The sequence below is a fragment of the Apis dorsata genome, unplaced genomic scaffold (assembly GCF_000469605.1).
Source record: "Apis dorsata unplaced genomic scaffold, Apis dorsata 1.3 scaffold_68, whole genome shotgun sequence".
Taxonomy (NCBI): domain Eukaryota; kingdom Metazoa; phylum Arthropoda; class Insecta; order Hymenoptera; family Apidae; genus Apis; species Apis dorsata.
Window position 1 is genome coordinate 110,071 of NW_006263366.1, and position 20,306 is coordinate 130,376.

At 26.9% G+C, this 20,306-nt stretch overlaps 3 protein-coding genes across 10 annotated transcripts in view; 1 reads left to right on the top strand and 2 right to left on the bottom strand.

Annotated features, from left to right (window-relative positions):
- LOC102678613 (mitochondrial folate transporter/carrier) overlaps positions 1-5,814 on the bottom strand; it is a 7,650-nt gene extending 1,836 nt beyond the window's left edge. Inside the window, exons 1-5 of the mRNA XM_006610004.1 lie at positions 5,336-5,814; positions 1,914-2,067; positions 1,569-1,821; positions 1,365-1,478; positions 1,116-1,261 (exon numbers count right to left, since the gene is read on the bottom strand). Coding sequence (XP_006610067.1) covers positions 1,116-1,261; positions 1,365-1,478; positions 1,569-1,821; positions 1,914-2,067; positions 5,336-5,492 — 824 coding nt within the window. The 5' untranslated portion in view covers positions 5,493-5,814. The remainder of the gene's footprint in view (positions 1-1,115; positions 1,262-1,364; positions 1,479-1,568; positions 1,822-1,913; positions 2,068-5,335) is intronic.
- A 1,009-nt stretch (positions 5,815-6,823) lies between these two features.
- On the top strand, positions 6,824-19,471 carry LOC102677322 (probable phospholipid-transporting ATPase IF). 6 transcript variants are annotated; one of them, XM_006609993.2, is made up of 20 exons: positions 12,521-12,652; positions 13,243-13,385; positions 13,468-13,569; positions 13,665-13,919; positions 14,305-14,457; positions 14,556-14,857; positions 15,485-15,705; positions 15,885-16,171; positions 16,253-16,432; positions 16,671-16,818; positions 16,891-17,033; positions 17,117-17,356; positions 17,449-17,591; positions 17,671-17,830; positions 17,905-18,213; positions 18,286-18,472; positions 18,532-18,677; positions 18,772-18,875; positions 18,962-19,166; positions 19,283-19,471. In XM_006609993.2, the coding sequence occupies exons 2-20, from the start codon at positions 13,251-13,253 to the stop codon at positions 19,286-19,288; spliced, it is 3,426 nt and encodes a 1,141-aa protein (XP_006610056.1). In that variant the 5' UTR covers positions 12,521-12,652; positions 13,243-13,250; the 3' UTR covers positions 19,289-19,471. The 6 variants fall into 6 exon arrangements, with proteins under 6 accessions (XP_031371221.1, XP_006610056.1, XP_031371220.1 ...); XM_031515361.1 differs by lacking the exons at positions 12,521-12,652; positions 13,243-13,385 and adding an exon at positions 6,824-6,907; XM_006609995.2 differs by lacking the exon at positions 12,521-12,652 and having other exon boundaries at positions 13,020-13,385; positions 18,370-18,472.
- Positions 7,422-12,323, bottom strand: LOC102677914 (2-oxoglutarate dehydrogenase, mitochondrial-like). Of its 3 annotated transcripts, none has more exons than XM_006609999.2 (13): positions 12,220-12,323; positions 11,644-11,925; positions 11,326-11,536; positions 11,088-11,265; positions 10,898-11,013; positions 10,693-10,832; positions 10,453-10,598; positions 10,184-10,373; positions 9,898-10,119; positions 9,451-9,727; positions 9,293-9,378; positions 7,958-9,001; positions 7,422-7,709 (listed from the first exon to the last, which is right to left on the bottom strand). In XM_006609999.2, exons 1-12 carry the CDS (start codon positions 12,301-12,303, stop codon positions 8,318-8,320), a joined length of 2,616 nt encoding a protein of 871 aa, XP_006610062.1. In that variant the 5' UTR covers positions 12,304-12,323; the 3' UTR covers positions 7,422-7,709; positions 7,958-8,317. The 3 variants fall into 3 exon arrangements, with proteins under 3 accessions (XP_006610062.1, XP_031371222.1, XP_006610061.1); XM_031515362.1 differs by lacking the exon at positions 12,220-12,323 and having other exon boundaries at positions 7,958-8,611; positions 8,693-9,001; positions 11,644-12,068; XM_006609998.2 differs by lacking the exon at positions 12,220-12,323 and having other exon boundaries at positions 11,644-12,068.
- Positions 19,472-20,306: the final 835 nt, after the last annotated feature.

Below are 20,306 nucleotides of genomic sequence, written 5' to 3' on the forward strand. Positions count from 1 at the left end.
GTACGATCCGAGCTTTGTTTTCTTTTTTTCGCGCTTTATAAATGAAAATAAAATTATTATAAATTGTATATGCAAAATATCGAATAAATAAAATATATGATCTTGATTCGTACAAATTATTGTATATTCCAAAAACAGAATCAATAATTGTTCGATATAAAATGATCTAAAATGATTTGTTAATTAACTAAATTTTCCTATCCATTTATTAAAGAGATCGATTATTATATGAAACAGTCGTCTAACTAAATATCATAATAAAAGACATATTAGAGACTGTTTCTATTTTCTTTAATAACAAATAAAAACATATTAGTGGATTGCTTGTTCTCAAAAATAAATTTAAATAAATTACACGTCTATCCTCGAATATCAAGGCATTTATCATTCAAAAACTTTAATAAGATACTATCGTTAAAAAAAAATAAAACTATTTCCAATAATATTATTTGCTATATAAATATCTTAAAAAAAAAAATCCAAAAAATATTCTCTAAATTAATAAGCACTGTATCTGTTATAATTACTATTTCTTTTTTTAACTAATATTGTTGAAATATATTTAATTTGCGAAGAGAATATTCGAATGTTAATTAATAATATTTTTGTAATTGATACTAATAAAAAATGAAAATATAAGTTTAAGAGTTGATCCAGACTATTCAGACTAAAAACCATTATTTTACTTTGTCGTTTGTATGAAAATATATAAATAATTTTTTAATACTGTTTCAAATGTATCTCCAACTAACGACAAAAAAAAAAAAGAAATAAAATAAAAAATTTGAGTCACAACCCACATATGACTGTCTCGAATAAGAATCATCTTCTGGATACCTTCATCCATCTACAGATTACATCTAGGGCTGGAAAAAATTCAATACTAAAGCATAATGCTATCCGAAAAATTATAGAATATTTAAATAAGACTAATATGTTTGTATGTTCTACTACATTAAAAAAAAATCTAAAATAAATGTAATCTAAAAAGTCAATGAGAATTTGTAGGCACGTTAGAAAATGTTTCATAAATTACGATAATTAAACAAATATTTGGTGTCACGTGTAAAAGATAGGGTGTCAAGCCCTTATAAAAACCCCTTATTCCTTCTGACCTCCATATTGATTGAATACAATGTATGCTGCCACTGTAGTTGTGATGATGGTCTTGAAGTCGTGCTCTAACAACTTGATACGGATAAGTCGAAGCGGCAGCAATTAATTTTGAAACTGCTGCAAAGAAAATATATTCCCATGTGCTCTGTAAATAAAAATATTTTTTTCAGATTTTCCATCAAATAAAAAATTAATGCAATATATATATACATAAAAATATACAAATAATTATTGGATATTAAACGTACCAGCTTCGTATCGATCGGAACATTCAAATAATTGTTGTACCAATTTTTCAATTCTTCGTACACCATAAATTGAATAGCACCATGTGAGACGCCAAACATTCCAGGTACAAAACCCTATAAATATCCGAAAATATTTATAAAAACAATTAAATTAACGTTCAATATTCCATTTTTTTTTTTTTCACCGAAAAGAAATTCACTTACTCGATACAAGCCTCTAACTCCTTCGGTTCTATAAATCTTCTTAATTGCATCTATCATGCCATTATATCTAAGTGTTTCCGGAAGATGCTTATCATCCATATATTGCAAACATAAACGTGTCTTTACTACCCATAATGGATTTGTCATAACTAAAGTAAGAATTCCAGCGTCTGCTGCTGCGAACATGTGCATTGAGGGTCCCAAAGGTTTTCTACTATTTCCCCCTTGGATCCATGTTTTAATGGTATTGTAACTAAACAAAGAAAATTTCCAAATGTTATACAGTTCAATTTTCAATCTGTTTATTGTTAAATAAAATTTATTAAAATTATTTAAGATCCTTACAAAAAGAAATAGCAACCCCATGCACCGCCAGATCCTAGAACGTTTGGCGTTACACCTCTGTAAAGTCCTCTCACTCCTTCAGTCTTAACAATCTGCATAACCGCGCTTTTAAGACTTTTGTATTGTGGACCCACGCGTGAGTGACCATCGCTAACTATAAAAAAGAGAGGTAGGATGATGAATAAATCTTGTGTTTATTCGATCAAATGCAAAGTTGGACAAACAGGGCATAAGAAATTGATATTAAATTTTTTTAAATGGTATCATTGTCCTGAAAATGTTCATCAAGTCTTTCTCGCTCAACTTGATAATAATGAAGAGGGGCCAAAAGATAAGTAAAATCTAATTATGTATTTTTTCTTTAATCACGCGTCGACAGAAAGTTTATCTAGCAAGCTTGTTGCAACTTCAACCTCGTGACACCATTGATTTCCATTGAAAGTCATATTTTATTTTTAATTGCATTGTAACATTCGCTAAACCATTTTAAATAAACATAAATTTAATTCGTGTAAAAAATGATTCTTCATTCATTTTCATGCGTTATTATAAGATATTGTTACGATAAATTATATGTATATTTGTAAACATATTATATAGCCAGTAGGAATGCAAACTTTTAAAGCTATTGATAATAGCTTTTTACTAACAAACATCAAGCAAACGTCAATATTTTATTATTAAAGTATGTATTTTGCTTGTATAATATTCAATGCATTCTACAGAAAAAATCAATCAATCATTTATTATTCAGGTTACATAATAACAAGCATTCCATATTCATATCTCGATAGGAATTTTTATTGCAAATTAAATTATTAATTAAATGCCATGATTATTACTACTTTTTGGTATATATTATTAAATTTATTTCGTAAATATAAGTATTTTTGTCGTGGATTAGTTTGAAAACTACAAATTTCTTAAAAAATAATAAGTGATAAATTTGTTGACTTTCCTATTATAAAATTATCATCATATTATAATCATCATTAATGAATTTATGATATTTTTATGATAATAATTTACATAAATTTATGAAAAAAGACAATTTCTATTAAAAGTTTCGGTACTTAATAAATTAAGAATTTTTCTACAAATTTCTCATATAAATTTTTTCAGATTTTTTAAAAACTTTATCATTGAAAATATAACATAATGAATATAATGAACATAAATGACTCATGTTTACAAATGTGAAATGATCAAATGTGAAAATTATATTGCATAATATAAATAGATTGAAATTATTAAAAATTTTTTCTTTATGAAGAAATATAAATTATAAATAATAAATAATAAATAATAAAATTGTTGAATTATACCATGAAAATAATTTCAGACAAAATAATTATATAGTAGTATAATTATCGTAAATCAATTTGAATAAATTTACTGCACGAGTCAAAATTTTAATCGCAAAATGTAATCGTTTGAACTCACGTGTTTCTGATGCAATCCACAGAATTTCTTACTGTTTGGTATATAGCCAACGAATTTTACGACGAAAATACAGCAAAGAGCAAGCTTCTTGATGACACCATCATTGGCTTTTTTGATAATGACATAAGAAGCTAATGAATAGGTTTTGTTTTTAAATTCAATTTTAATGATTTCTCGTGTAGTTAAGCAGTTATTAATTATTTTTGAGATAAAAAATATATATTTCAAAATATATATACATATATATATATATATATATGTATATATATTTCAAATATATATTCATAATTACAAATTAATTGATGACATAAAATAAATATTAATAGACAATATGTAATAAATATTATCTTTAGATCGAGTTCATTAGAATGCATTAATATACAAAGAAAAAGAACAATATGAAACCGCAGACACTATGGTATCAAATTGTATTGAATAACATTAGCGATAACCTGGTCAATTCTGAGTAATCTTTAAGTAATTTGAGCATTGCATTTACATTTACTTATGTATATGAATAGAGTACTTAGAATTGAATTATTAATCATAATTTTTAATATCAAATAATAGAAAAAATTTCCTTAAAAATTTATTAAAATTTTCAATTTTCTTTTATATTTGAAAAAAAAATAAAAATCAAAAAATTTATTTTTGATCAAAAAAAAATATTAATAAAGTAAGATGAAAATGATATATATAAAAAATGTTCTATTTAGTAACATAACCACAGGAATGCTACTTTCCACTTCTAAATGTGATCGAAAGTTGATCATAACTTTCCATTTCGTTTCGAAACATAATAAAATGATTTGCTTATTTCAAGATTGTTTTATATTTTAAATTTCATGTATTTCATTTAAAAATATTATATAAATTATTATTTTTATTTACACTTTATTTTCTTAATTAATCCAATAATTATTAAATAATTTCAATAGAAATTATCATCTTATTCTTGAAAATTTGTCCATTTGAATTTATTAGAATTCATCTTTTTAAAAAACTATAATCTATTAATGAGAAAACGCCTTAAGGAAGTCTTATATAGTAAACTATGTAAATAAAACTAAATGAGATAGATATAAATAGTGTAAATCCACCCACAAATTTGTCATCAATTGTCAATACATAATTGAAAGATAAAATATAAAGTTTTACTTAAAAGCAAATGACAAAAGTCAATACCGGAATATTATTTTAAATATTATTTTTTGAAGCATTGAGCATACACAATTTACATATTTACAATGATATATATCACAAAGGAACAAAGTGAATAGTCATCGCATATCCCGAAGCCGGTCAAAAATATCTCTCGATATTTCTCGATAATGCCACGTGCTTTTATATGCTCGACCTTGTCGGTCGAAATAATAGGAGCATCGACCGAAAACAATATTGTTTTTTCGATTTTATTTCAACTAACTACATATTTTACTACGATCTAGATATGTTAACAAATATGTATACGTTATTAAACACATTATATTATTACATTATATTATATTATATTAATTAATGTAAATTATACATATTATTTCAAAAAATTATATGATATATAAACAAGGACAAATTATTTAAATTTAATTATTTCTTCAATGTTCAACCTGACATCTAGATTTTCATTCAATTTTCCCAACGAAAAGTTAAAAATGAAACAGAACTATTGCGACAAATGGCGTACGTCATTTGTTTCGAAAATGATATCAATATTATTATTACAAAGTTTCTTCTATTGTTGATTCTCTATAAAAACTATCAAAATATTCGTATTCCGTACATTAATTATGAATAGAAAATTCTTATACGTGAGTCATAAATAAAAACCAAAGACAGAAGAAATATTTTCTATGTCTAGAGAGATTAAATATAGAACGTAGTACCACGTGTACTTTATATATCGAATAAATCGAACTTGTACCGGCCATTTGCATCTACAACCGTTATGTCGTCAGCAATGACACACTCGAATCGCTTACCTGCGAATCTAGTCTTGATCAAGTCCAACGGATGCAGCATCAAGGTGGAAACCACGCCACCAGATATACCAGCGATGAAATGTTCGTATTTGAAGTGGCTCAGCACGGGCAAAACACGAGCGGTTCCCGGTGAACCACTAGACTTCATTGCCGACATTTTTCCCGTGTTAAGCTGCTCGTTCTTCGTTATCGATCCGTCAGCGGAAAATCCAGTCGCATCCTTCACAGCGCTAGCAATATTCGCCTCCACTCTGCGGCATATCTCTTGATCCGGGGCAGGCAGTGTTGTTGCGTTTACGGTAGCGCGAGGCACGGCTGAATTCGCCTCTACGATTTGATGCTTTCCTCCGTCTCGCTTGCTCTTTTTAACCGATTACGCAACGCAACAAAACGTCACACGCACCGAACACCACCATACTAAGTGCTCAACTGCCCGCGTCAAGCGTTCTGCGCATCGCTTCTTTTAACTCGATTGCGAGTGCCATCTTTTAAGAAAAGAAAGAGCAGCGCACTCTACCGCGCGAAATTCGATTCGAATTACATACGCATCTATTTTGTGGCGCCTTTTTACTTTCAATTGTTTATCTTATTTAATATTTTTCAATATATTATAAAAAAATATTGCAGGAAATAAATAAATTTAATTTAATTTTTAATAAATAAATGCTATAATAACAAAAAATTAGCGAAATTGGACATAATAAAATATTCTTTTTCATCATAAAATACTAAAGAATATTTGTAAATATTTTTTATTAATTATATTTAAGAATTATAAAAAGTTTAAGAATTATAAAAAAATAAAGACATAGTTTAACACAATAAAATATAAGTAAACGAACAATTAATCTATATCCACTCATTTATAAGTTTAATTTTTAATCACATTTATATTATATTAATTATGTTTCATAATAAATTATGAAACATATATTTCTAAATGAAATTGCAAGTATTGATTAATTAATTTTGAGACAAAAATATGTTAGATAAAACTTATTCGAAAATTCTTATCTTTTCTGATAAATCTAACAATGTATTGGTAATGAATAATGACTATCAGTGATAATCGATGATAAATTTTTATATCACGACAGAACATTTATCATTTTTTTTAGTCTTTTATAAGCAGCATTGAGCTGAATTGCTCAATTAATTTCTATATATGTTTAGTGAATTGTTATTAAAATTAATTCGGGTAAATAGAAGATAGTAAACGTTGAACATTATCATCTTTGATTCGGCAAGCATTGCAATTAGTACTAAATATAAATATTTAAATATAAATATTTATTTCAAAAATTATTTTCGATATTATTTTTTGAAATGTGCATAAAATATATATATAAAATCGATCTAAATTTTTTCTATTAAATAAATTATATAATTAAAATATTATATAAATATATAAATAATTCATAAAAGATAATTTTTATATGTTATGAAATTTAAGTGTCTATGAATTTATGATGATTGTAGTTGAAACAAATATATAAATAAAAAAAATATTTGACTCAAATTGAAAAAAAAAGCAGTTTCTGCAACATCAAGATTTCAAATCTCGACAAAATGGTAAGACGATATTTTTATATTATGCAAATAATACAAACAAATAAATTTCCTTTATAAAATAATTATAATTTTTTCTTTTATAAAATAATGTCAATGTTACAATAAGAACTAGATCTTGAAATAAATTACATTTTTATCAAAAATTATCTAAAATTATGTAAAAATATCTAAAATTTTAGTTTACATTTGTTATCATAATATCGACAAAATTAAAATTATTTATTTAAAAGTCATAATAAATATTATCAAATATGAAAAAAAATTTAACATCTTGCTCAAGATAAAATATTCACAGTTGCTTACATTTAACTACTTTTTGTGTAAAATTAATAAAATATCAATGAAATTGATATTTGGACGAAATAATTAGACTCTTTTTGTATTTAGAATAAATAAATCCATTTTAATGTTATTTTATAATTGAAATATCAATTATAATACATATTGTATTTGTATTATTATATAACATTACTATATAACATGAAAATGCATTTTATATAAATAAACAGAAAAATAAATATTGTAATAAATATTTATTAATTATAAGTTTAAAACTATGTATACAATATTATGTTACAAATTATTATGGACAATAAAATTTTATCACTAAAAAAAATATCACAACTGTATAAAAAATATGATAAAGTTTACTAACAATCTCGATACATTTTGCGGCATATATAGTGCTAACAATTAGCACTATTCCCCTAGACAATTCTCAAGTTCAGATATGTGAGTACGTGTCATATTAGCCTCACTTAAAATATCGTGATCGCTAATCGTGAAGCAGAATAATCACATACTGAAAAAAGGAAAAAAAGAGAATTATAATGTGGAATTACTTTGACGAACGGATTTCTTCATATTATAAAAAAAAATCCTACAGATATTTATGTTTTTTGGTAAGTGTGAATTAATATTCGTTCAGTGATACTTGATATTTGGAGTATTCGAGTTATATCAAATCAAAAATAAAATTCAAAGAAAAATTCATTGTATAATTGAATATTGTGTATTCATTTTTATTTCATTTGTTCATAGTTTACTCACTCATTCGGATTTTTATCTGAATATCTTACACTTCCTGTTTTATTTTTTATATATCTCTACGAATGTCGTATCTTTTATTCGACATTCGATTAATTCTGATTCAATCAAGTTTCAAAGCCATCGTTATCATATCGTTGTATTCGTTTCTGTGAATAACTTTGCTGCCAGTTGCTGGAGAAGATGATGGTGGTCTACCTCCATAAGCCAAATCTTCTAAACGTATTCCTAAAGCTAATGCTATTCTGTCTCTCACGTACAAATACGGGCCTTGATTTTTATGTTCTTCTTGTAACCACATAAGCTAAATGCACGAGACATTTGTTTTAACATTGATTTAAGAAATTAAATTTATTTAAAAGATTAATTTACTTTAGCATTCGGATATTTTTTCATTTCTTCAGCTAATAAATGATACGGAAATGGACAAAGTTGTTCGATGCGAATAATCGCTATTTTATCTACCAATTGTTTCCCCTGACGTTCGATCACTAAATCATAAAATACTTTCCCACTACACATCAATACTTTTTGTATATTTCCTGGTTTGACAAATGGATCAGAGAGAATAGGTTTAAATGAAGTGCCAGACTCCATATCAGCGAAAGGCGAAAGAGCCATAGGATGACGAAGCAGAGATTTGGGTGTCATTACACACTGGTTGAATAGATAAATAATTATACCTGGTTTTACCTTTAATAATAAAAAGAAAGTAGGTATAATAAAATGTTCACTAACTAATGGTTTCCGAAAAGGCATATGAATTTGACGACGAAGGACATGAAAGAAATTTGCAGGCGTCGTTAAATTGCAAATAATCCAATTTATTTCAAACAATTGCCGTGTCATAATTTGATCTATAGTTTCTCCTGGTTCGGCCATCGGAAGATAAGAGAAATCATCGTCACAAAGCTCGAGATATCGTTCAATTTTTGCGGAAGAATGTTCAGGTCCCTGTCCTTCTAATCCGTGGGGCAAAAGAAGAACTAATCCTACCTGTCTACCCCATTTCGTTTGTCCGGAACACAAAATAGTATCTAAAGTGACCTGAACATATACAATTTTTATTATTAATATTTTTAATTGTTATTGTTATTTCATTGTTGATAATTCATTATCAAGATTATCTATCATAAATAATTTTAATATTTGTAAATTATAATATCTATATTACTTTAATAATACTAATAATTACTAACTTTGTAACAATTTATAATAGAAGTATCAAATCAAATCTATATTGTATATATCAAATAACATGCAATAACAATGTATGGTAACATTCTTGATTACATGAGACACAGTATTGATTTTTAATTAATTTTTGAAAAGATTCACCTGACAAGTGTTCGCAAAATCACCAAACTGGGCTTCCCAAATTGTTAATGTGTTATGGTTATATGTCGAATAACCCAACTCGAATCCTATATTTACAATCGATTATAGTTTATCGACAATTTTCTTTTTTTTTCAATTCAATTGTCTAAAAGACTCACCGCAAACGCCATATTCCGATAATGAAGAATTCGTGACAGTATACATTGCTTGTCCCGGAAATATATCATGCAAAATATTTTTATACGTTTTATCTCTACTCTGATCGTGAATAACATGTGTGCGATGAGAAAAGGTGCCTCGCTCAACATCTTCACCGGATAATCTTACGGGGCAACCTTCTTTCAATAAACTACTAAATGCTAAGCATTCACCCATAGCCCAATCTACCTGACGAGATTTACTCAATTGCGCTCTTTTTTCCATTACTCTTAATACCTACATTAAATAAATTAAACATTTTTTAAGTTTTAAAAATAAATGAAATTATTTCATCATCATTCTAAAGAATATAAAGTTTATTTTCGTCAAGCATTTTCTAAATACGCTCTGATAAGATTATCAGTATTGATATTCAATGATAAAAATGAAAAATTATATCTTAATACCTGAGTATGGGATTCAATGTCATTAGGAGGAGTTGATATCGCTTTACAAATTGTGTTTATAGTTTCTATGTCGATACCAGTCGATGGAATTTTATTTTTGGGACTTTGAGTAGCAAAGAAATCGGTCCAAGGTATATCATGCCAATCACCTAATTGCATCGAATCTATTGTTTTTGCCTTTTCGAATTCTGTTTCGCAATAGTTCCAATATTTTTCAATTTCCTATTATATATATTATGATTAGAAATTTATCAAAATATGAAACAATAATTATAATTGTATCTACTTCTTTGGCAAATGCTTCAGTAATCACTCCTTCTTTGAACAATTTATCACTGTAAATATTAAGCACATTCGGATGTTGCTTAATACGTTTATACATCAAAGGTTGCGTGAGCATAGGTTCATCTAATTCATTGTGCCCGAATCTTCGATATCCCACGATGTCCAGAACAACATCATTGTGAAATTCGGCTCTATATTATTAATTTGTATAGTTAAATAATATTTTATTATATTTTTCATCCTAGTGCGAAAAAGGTATACGTTGCATACCTGTATTCGCTGGCAACTTTACTACAATAGGTCACTAAATCAGGATCATCAGCATGTATATGAAATATCGGGGCGTTTACAACACGCGCTACATCTGTACAATGCGCACTTGATCGAGAATATCTAGGATCCGTAGTGAAACCAATCTGTAAATTCATTAATATTGTTAAAATAATTAGTCGATTATAGAAAAGATTTCATTTATGAAAGTGAATAAAAGTGACAAATGAATATCATTACTTGATTGTTGATTACAATGTGAATAACGCCACCTGTCGTGTAATTCGGCAAATTAGTCAAATGCATCGTTTCGTAAACAATACCTTGACCCGAGAAAGCAGCGTCACCATGAACCAAAAAAGCCATTGATTTTTTGCCAACTAGTATATTGAATTTTTAATTACAAAAACATCTTGATCAATGAATTTCAATTTTATATACATACATTCGGCATCATTCTTTTCTACTTGTTCGGCTCGAACGCGACCAACTACGACAGGATCTATCGCCTCCAAGTGAGACGGATTAGCCATCATAGCAACACGAATCTTTTTCTTACTTCTATTAGAAATTTCAGCTAAATAATTTTATAGTTTCATCAACTAAATAATTTATCCATATTATCATATAATCACCTTTCTAACATTCTTTCTGCATGTGTTCCTAAATGATACTTCACATCACCAGAACCAAAACCTTCTAAAGCAATCGAATGAAATTGTGTAAGAAGTTGATGTAAAGGTTTCATACAAACGTTGATCAATGTGTTTAATCGACCTCGATGAGCCATTCCTATCACAACACTTTCAACTCCTAAAATATCATTTATTTTATATCTTTTACACGATAAGAATCATAATAATTTTTCCTTACCATGTTCCGCTGATGTTTCCAAGCATTGATTCATTGACGGTATAAAAGATTCGCAACCTTCCAAACCAAATCTTTTTTCAGTGGGAAATTTTCTTGCTAAAAATCCTTCGAATGTTACTGCCTTCATAATATTCATCCAAATAAATTTTCTATGATCCTCTGGAAGATCCCAAGCACCAGGTATTTCAAACTTATCTCTTAACCAATCTAACTAGAAATAATTTGACGAAATTAATTCAATGTAATATTATTCTTATCTTAATGATATCTCAATAGAGATAATATGTTATCTTATTTTCTTAAACTAAAAATATCTACCATAACAAGATCATGAATGTAGGTATATTCAAGACCCAAATGCCCGCAATAAACTTGGTTCAATCTAATTAGAATATCACGCAAAGGAAGACTTCGTTTAGGGCCACCAATTACGGTAAATGGTGCAAGAGGAAATTCTCTATTCATATCAGCTTCAGTCATTCCCTTCAAATGTTGTCGCACCACGATCGCAGGTGGTAAATTAGGAGTGCCTTGAAGCTTACGCGATTCTGGATTTTGTATGCCAAGCGGATCAGTATCGGCAATCAAATGACCACGTGCCTGAAACCGATATAAAATAGAAATAGACCAATTATAATGGTCTATTCGAATGGATTTATTAATGTAAGCTAAGAGCCTGATTGACGGATACTTGATAAGCTCGAATCGTGGCATTGATATCGAAAGCTCCAATTATATACCTATCACCTTGCATATCACCGTTTGACTTCGATCTTGCACTTTGTTGAGGAAATTTTGCTGTTGTTTTACAAGTAAAGTATATTTTTCTAGATATGTATTTTTCCTTTAAATAAAAATATTAAAAATTTAGAAGAAAACTCTGAAAGAAAATACCTGACTGTGAACTAGATGGTGGTGATCGAACGTGGGTAGAAGATGAAGAAGTCGATTTTGGCGATGATTTGTGGGAAGCTGCATCCGATTTTTTATCTTTCTCGTCAATTAATTTAAAATATCTATCCCAGGAAGCACTCACAGAACTTGGATCCTTCTTCCATGATTGATACATATATTCCAAATACTGAATATTGTCCATGTTCAACACATGATCGAATTTATCGTTTTTACCTTTTTGATTGTCATGTTTGAAACGCACGACATAGTTTTGTGGATAGAACGTTGTGAAGGAAAGACGTTTGAGTAGTATTTTCTTGTTGAAGCAATTGAACTTTCGTGGGATATGTATAACGAAAGGCCGTATACAATAATAAGATTGTCTATTAACATACATATCTCCATTTGTTATTATTCACCGTAAAAGTACTAGGTATATTCACTATTATTCTTGAAATTTCGAATTTAATAAGCCAAACTTGCTAAACTGCAAGTGTACTGGGAGTCATCGTGACACTTGACTATTTCAAAGGTTGTGGTATCAATATCAGTTTCTAATATTTTTTAATTTCTTTCATGAAGTTGTTCATTGAAGTTCTTTCATATCAATTTTCGATATTGAAATTTTATATTTTATTTTTATCAAAGTAATTTAAAATAAAATGAAATAAATATAGAAAATTAGCTGTCGAAATTATCATCCTTGAATGAAGATGAGTGGAAATAATAAATGACAATCTTATTATTTAAATTTTTTAATTAGATTAATTTTCTATAACGATTGTACGAGAAATAATAATTGAAACAACTGAATCGATTGATATAAATGCAACTTCTCACGTTTCTTGCGATATAGTTAAACATCAAAGTTCTTGTTGGTATTTTTGTGCAAAAATGTTTAAAATAAAGTTCAGTGATTCGGAATTACAAGATTTGAAATATTATAAGAATTAATAAGATGTGATGACATGATGCAACATGTTACACAACCCTATGATGATTTAATTAACATACCCTATATAGATATTCAAATGGATATACAATCGTTTGGTATTAGATTATGGCAATTTATTCGCAAAAATTGGTTCAAATCGCGAAAACTGTTACGTGTACCAGCTTTTTTGAAAACTCAATATTCCACTTCCCATGTGATATTATTTGTACAAGCAAGTTTGCAAATTGAGCAACAAATTTTATATATATTATAATCTTATATATCTGTTTTCTAATTAAAATATCTGTATATAGGATACACCACCATTAATTGTTGATCACAGGGTAATAAACATCACTCCGGATAGCAAACCGGAGCAAACAATTTTTCCAGATAATCATATTGTCTCTAAAAAAGTAAGTGTTTTTTAATTACGTATTTTAAATTAAAATTTAATTCATCCTTGCGATTTGATATAATTTGAATATAATTTGGATCATTTGATTTTCAGTACACAATGTGGAACTTTATACCAAAAAATCTCTTTGAACAATTTAGACAACTAGCAAATTTTTATTTTCTTACAATGGCGATAACATCTGTATCGATAAAGTCCCCGATCTCTCCTATAACCAGCATTCTTCCCCTAACTATTGTTATACTAGTAACCGCGTGCAAGCAAGGCTTCGAGGATTATAATCGTTACATTAATGACAAACGAGAGAATCGGACATTCGTCACTGTCATACGCAACAAATGTGTACAGGTAAGTAGCAATTATATAATTATATCTAAAATTAACTAATTTTAATCGACGTAAACATATTTTTTCTAATATATTTCTTTTCCTTAGTTTTTTCGACGCTTATGTTTAACATTTATGATTTATAATGCAAAGCGTATTCTAATTATCTAATTATCATCATTAATCATTAATAAATTATCAAAGATGGTAGCAATATACAAACATTTATATTTCAAATTTATTTTCTGCGCTATCGTTGTTAAAAAAGTATTATAATTTTTACTTTTCTAGGAAATAATATAATTATATAAAAGTGAGAGACAAAGAAGATAAAAATCAATTATATTGTCAGCTTCGATTGAAATGCATCAAAATATTCATCATATTCTCCATTCTACATTTTCAGAACATTTACCGTGAAAATATAGTAGTCGGTGACTTAGTGAAGATATATCGCGAGGAAGATATCCCTTGCGATCTTTTGCTTCTCTATAGCACAGAAGAAATGGAATGCTGTTACATTACCACATCAAATCTTGATGGTGAAACCAATTTAAAGGTAATTCTTTTTTAATCAAATCAAATAATGAGTCTGATTAATTCAATAATAAAATTTTAAGTTTGCTGTATTAATAATAGATATTAAATCATTCATAGACTGTGATGATTCCAAAAGTACTTTCAAATATGTCGATGCAAGAAATAATATCGTTAAATGCCATTGTCACTTGTCAACATCCTTCATCGAATCTTTATTCTTTCCATGGCAAAATGGAAATCAAAGATGAAAACAATGAAACGATCAGAAGTGGATATCTAACAATCAATAATTTACTGCTTCGTGGATCTAGATTGAAAGATACGGATTATATTATCGGTTGTGCGATTTATACTGGTCACGATACAAAATTGTCTCTCAATTCAAAGATAACAAGTAAAAAAATGTCCACGTCTGAAAAGTAAATAATCTCGAGTATAATATTTTCATATAAAGTGAAAATTAGGAAAAATAAGAAAATGGGGTAAAGCTGAACCTCTAATATATTTTTTATGCCAAAGTAAAATTAAAGACTAAACAAAATTTTAAATATTAAAATTTTAAATGAGTATTAAATGATTATAATTATAAAAAAAAACTATTTTTTCTTTATAATTATTTAGTTTTCATAAGATGAAAAAATAATTTCTTAAAGATGATATAAGTATTCATATTTTAATAATTCAAAGGAGATATTTATTATTTACATTTTTTGATATTAGATAATAAATTGCAACACTCTAAAAATAATTTATAAAGCATAATATTGTATTTATTGGATTTTAATGGATTTTTTAAAATAGAAATTATAAATAAAAATGATACATTGATTTTTCAATTTTCAAAATGAAAGAAAAAACTAACGTATTATATGGTCTATAGTTTATTATGATGTATGGATCACCTGAATTTAATATCTTGCCTTATCATGTATAATTCCATATTATTATTTTTATCTTATTATTAGAGAAACATGTCTCTATAATGTAATACTCTATTACATTTTTCTTATAAATATATGAATTCAACCGTAATTTATTATTTACAGATCCAATAATAAATATATCGTCTGTTTCCTCATCATATTACTATTTGAAGTAATAGAATCTTGTACAATGAAAGCCATAATAGAGGAATCATGGTCAGAGTTATGGTCATCATACCTGAATGATATTCAACCCTTTAGTTTTTCCCAATTGGTTACGGATTTTTTAAGCTTTCTTATCCTTTACAATTATATCGTGCCGATATCATTATACGTTAGCATAGGTAAAAACTATTTTTACTATTTTTCTTTTTAGTTTGTTTTATATTTAGCTATCATAATTAGAAATTATTAAAATTAAAAATTTAAAAATTAAGATTAATATCAGGGTGAAAATCAATTATTGATTAACTGAAATAGAAATAATTGACGAGCTTCGAATAATTAATTGTTTTTTTTATAGAATTACAAAAATTCTTCGGTTCATTTTTCTTCAGCTGGGACGTTGACATGTATGACGAAGACACGGATCAACCAGCATTAATTCACACGTTAAATCTAAACGAAGAGCTTGGCCAAATCGAATACTTGTTTGCAGATAAGACTGGTACACTCACCGAAAATATGATGGTATTTAGGCGTTGTTCGATCAATGGAAAAATGTATATGGAAAAAGATTGCGATGGCAAATTGTATCTATTACCTCCCAGTGGAGATGAAAATCAGGCAGTTGAATTAAAAACCTGGGAGGTAGGATTACATTTCTAATTAAATGCAATCATGTGAGTATTTTTAAGATGTTACTCGATATAATTTTCGATTAAATTCCAGCCAGAACATTGGCATTTTATGATAAGCATCGCTCTATGCCATACAGTTCAAATTTCACCCCCAAGTCAAAAAGCCAGTGCCATCCTAAAACGTAAAGAATTTCGTGAAAGTTTCAGGCAAAAGAAAATCCTTCATGTAGATAGTTCTCTCTTGATGCATCCGGATTTACCAGAGTATCAGGTAAAAATAGTCTTTTGCATAGATATAAATCTTTATATTAATTTCATCATATATTTTTATCCCTAATGATTGATAAATAAAAGTTAAAAATGAATTTATATTACAAACTGTTAAAATAATGTGACGAAACAAAAAAGCTGACGAAGCTAAACAAAAATATTTTATTTAAATTAGTAATAACTAATGTGATTGTGAGTAAAACATTTAAAAATATTATTATCTGATTATTATGCGGTAGGCAACATCGGCAGACGAAAAAGCTTTGGTTGAAGCCTGTGCCAGATGCGGAGTCATTTTTGAATCAAAAAAAAATGATATGATAGAATTAAAAATCCAAAATAAAATTTTGACTTATAAAATGCTTGAAATTCTAGAATTTACTTCCGGTTAGTAAGTTCAAAGATTTATCAAACTCTTAAGAATTGTAGATTATAAAAATTATGATGAATTTTCGGTAGAACGTAAGAGAATGTCGGTATTGGTAAAAGACTCAGCTGGAGATTACTGGTTATACAGCAAGGGAGCAGATAGCACTATGTTGCCAATTATAATCGAAGGAAAAATCAACGAAGTTATTACGCACGTGACTGATTTTTCTATGGTTGAACAAATAATCTTTCATAAATTTTATAAATTATTATTTTTCCTTTTATATCTTCATTAAAAGAATACTGTTTTCTTTAGAGAGGTTTTCGAACTCTTGTTATTGCATATAAAAAGATAAACAAAGCGAAATATGATAAATTTTCGATTGAACTAGAAAAAGCTAGACAAATAATTGGTATAGAACGATCAAAATATATAGAACGAATTTATAATACGATGGAAAAAGATCTCACTTTATTAGGTGCGACTGCTATTGAGGATCGTCTTCAAGAAGGAGTGTCGGAAACTTTGGAATCCTTGCAAATAGCTGGAATTAAAGTCAGTAATATTAATATTATTGATTACAAAAAGATTGATTTTAAAAAAAAAATTTTAAATTAAATCTTCGTATGATTTTTTTTTTCATTCAGATATGGATATTAACTGGTGATAAAGCGGAAACCGCAGAAAATATAGCATATCTCTGTGGTCAATTTAAGAATGGTACCGAAGTTCTTAAATTGTTAGAAATAACAGAAAAAGAAACTTGTCTTCACAAACTTACAGATTTTGAGTAGATATACAATAATTTTTCATAAAACTATTTAATCTTTCGTTCATATTTTTATTTATTTCTTTTTATACAATTTTAGAAGAAGATTGAAACTCGAACCTTCTAAACAATTTGGATTACTAATCGATGGACAAAGTCTTGCAGTTGCAATACAAAATTATGCAGATGAATTCAGATCAATCGCAATGCATTGTGATGCAGTCGTTTGTTGCAGACTATCTCCGTTACAAAAAAGTGAAGTAAGTTTTTTATGAAAAAAAGTATATAAATATATTTTCCTACAGTTATATTTCTTTTTTTTTAATCTATACAGATTGTAAAATTGATTAAAAAAGCAAAGACTCGACCGCATACTGCTGCCATTGGTGATGGAGGAAATGATGTTTCGATGATTCAAGAAGCCCATGCTGGAATTGGAATAATAGGCAAAGAAGGTCGGCAAGCGGCCATTAACTCCGATTTTGCAATAGCTAAATTTAAATTTTTAAAGAAAGCATTATTTGTGCATGGACATTGGTATTATATCAGGACCGCCAATTTGACGCAATATTTTTTTTATAAGAATTTTATTCTCATGATACCACAATTTGTATTTAGTATATTTTGTGGATTTTCCACACAGGTAAGATTTAAATTTCAGAATAGATATCTTTACAATGATTTTCTATTTTTAAGTTACTTTATCTATTTGCAGTCATTTTTTGACGCCTTATACTTAATGTCTTACAATGTAATATTTACATCTTTTCCAATAATGATGTATGGATTGTTTGAACAGAATTATAGTGCTGATACATTATTGCGTAAACCATATCTGTATAGATTAAATCAAGGCAATTATTTATTATCTATGCAGCAGTTATTCTTATGGATTTTTCTAGGTAAATTATTTAAATGATTCATTAGCGAAAATGAACATTTTATTAATATATTCTTTCAGGTTCTTGGCATGCTATTGTTATATTTTTTATGCCATATACATACATAATCATCAATCCTGTTACTTTATATAATAACACGCCAATAGAACAATGGACATTCAGTATACTTGTTTTTCATTTAGTTACACTAATAGCCAATTTACAGGTAGTGAAATTTTTATTTTCTTAATCAAATTTTTATATCAAATTCTTATATCAAATTTTTCTTATTTTATATGAAATTAATTTTTATTTTTTAGATACTTTTACGTAGTTCTTATTGGACAATACCACTTATATTAGTAGTATTATTCTCACAACTAATATTTGTTGTATTTGCAGTTACTCATTCATTTATACCCATGTAAGCAATATTTCATAATTTCATAAATTTTATATACATAAAATCTTATATTTCATTTAAAATTATCATTCATTTTTATTTAATAGAAGATACGATGGTGATATGTTGAGGGTCTTTATAATATTAGTATCGTCGATAACATTCTGGCTTCTAACTATTGTGGTCGTCGTCGCTTGTTTAATTCCTGATTATTTACTACTTACATATAACAACTATAGATCTACTTTTAAACTAAGAAAACATGAAGAATCATTGCGTTTTATTAATAACGATAGCGATAATACACAAAATGTATTATTCAAACATATGTTTTAATATTTAGATAAATTATCTTATCGAAATTATTTTATCTATACATTAAATAAGTTGTTTTCACGCTAACTAATGATAATGAATGGATATTTCAGAGATAACGTTTTAACATGTCACAGTTTTGGAGACACAATTTTATATTACGAAAATCCGAATGAGATAATATTGCATCGAGGAACTTTAATTTTCCATGAAATTGATAAATTGTCCTTTGTATTATATAGAACGTAAGTTATTTATTAATTTATTATTTACTTATCTAGAGATATATATAATATTCTTTATAAATATGTTTACTATATTTATTATTGTATTCTATTGTAATGTAAAACCATCAATTTATAAAAGTACTTTATATTTATTTATAATTTCTTAATTAGAAAATGAAGCAACTCGATTAAATGTTGCAACAAGATTTGAAATCCAATATATACATTTATTATCCTGATATCATAATTACATTATGCATGAAAATATCATAAATATAATATATAATATATAATATATATATATTTATGATATGTGTGTGTGTGTGCGCGCGCGCGCATGTAAATAATATTCTAATAATTTGTTTTTTTTTTTATCGTTATTATTTTATTTTATTATTTGAAATGATTAGGAAATTGCATTTTTAATTAAATTATTTATACAAATTACTGATACAGTAATGCTTCAGAAATCGGAATGTTTCAGAAAATATAAATTTTCTATTTTCATTAATTTATTACAATTTAAATAAATCAGTCTTTGACGGAATAAAATAAAAATTGATCAATTATCATTTTAATCTATAAAAAATTAAATTTTTATGATTTTCATATTATTATAATATAAAAATTGAAATTAATTGATATTACGAAATTGTCTTAATTATATTGCATTAAAATGAGTTCAAGCATATAAATCAATTTCTATAATTTGAATAGTAAGAAAATTTCAAAAAATATCTTCAAGTATTACTGTATTATTGATTCTTTAATTATTTTATTATAATCTATTAAATGCTATACATATATTATTACAGAATTTCAAATACAATATATTCTTAAAAAAGAAATATTATAAAAGAAATTGATAAATATTTAATATTATGAAATCATATGTTTATATTATGTTTAT

Bases quoted from the DNA above. Each gene is read 5' to 3' on its own strand.
- LOC102677914 (XM_006609998.2), bottom strand. From the start codon at position 12,039: ATGCCACGATTCGAGCTTATCAAGTATCCGTCAATCAGGCTCTTAGCT. The intron at 11,266-11,325 runs GTAAGGAAAAAT...ATGATATTTTAG, and splicing joins GGAAACATCAGCGGAACATG to GAGTTGAAAGTGTTGTGATA. The intron at 10,374-10,452 runs GTATGCAACGTA...TTAATAATATAG, and splicing joins AAAGTTGCCAGCGAATACAG to AGCCGAATTTCACAATGATG.
- LOC102677322 (XM_031515359.1), top strand. From the start codon at position 13,188: ATGATGCAACATGTTACACAACCCTATGATGATTTAATTAACATACCC. The intron at 14,458-14,555 runs GTAATTCTTTTT...AATCATTCATAG, and splicing joins ATGGTGAAACCAATTTAAAG to ACTGTGATGATTCCAAAAGT. The intron at 17,592-17,670 runs GTAGATATACAA...ATACAATTTTAG, and splicing joins CACAAACTTACAGATTTTGA to AAGAAGATTGAAACTCGAAC.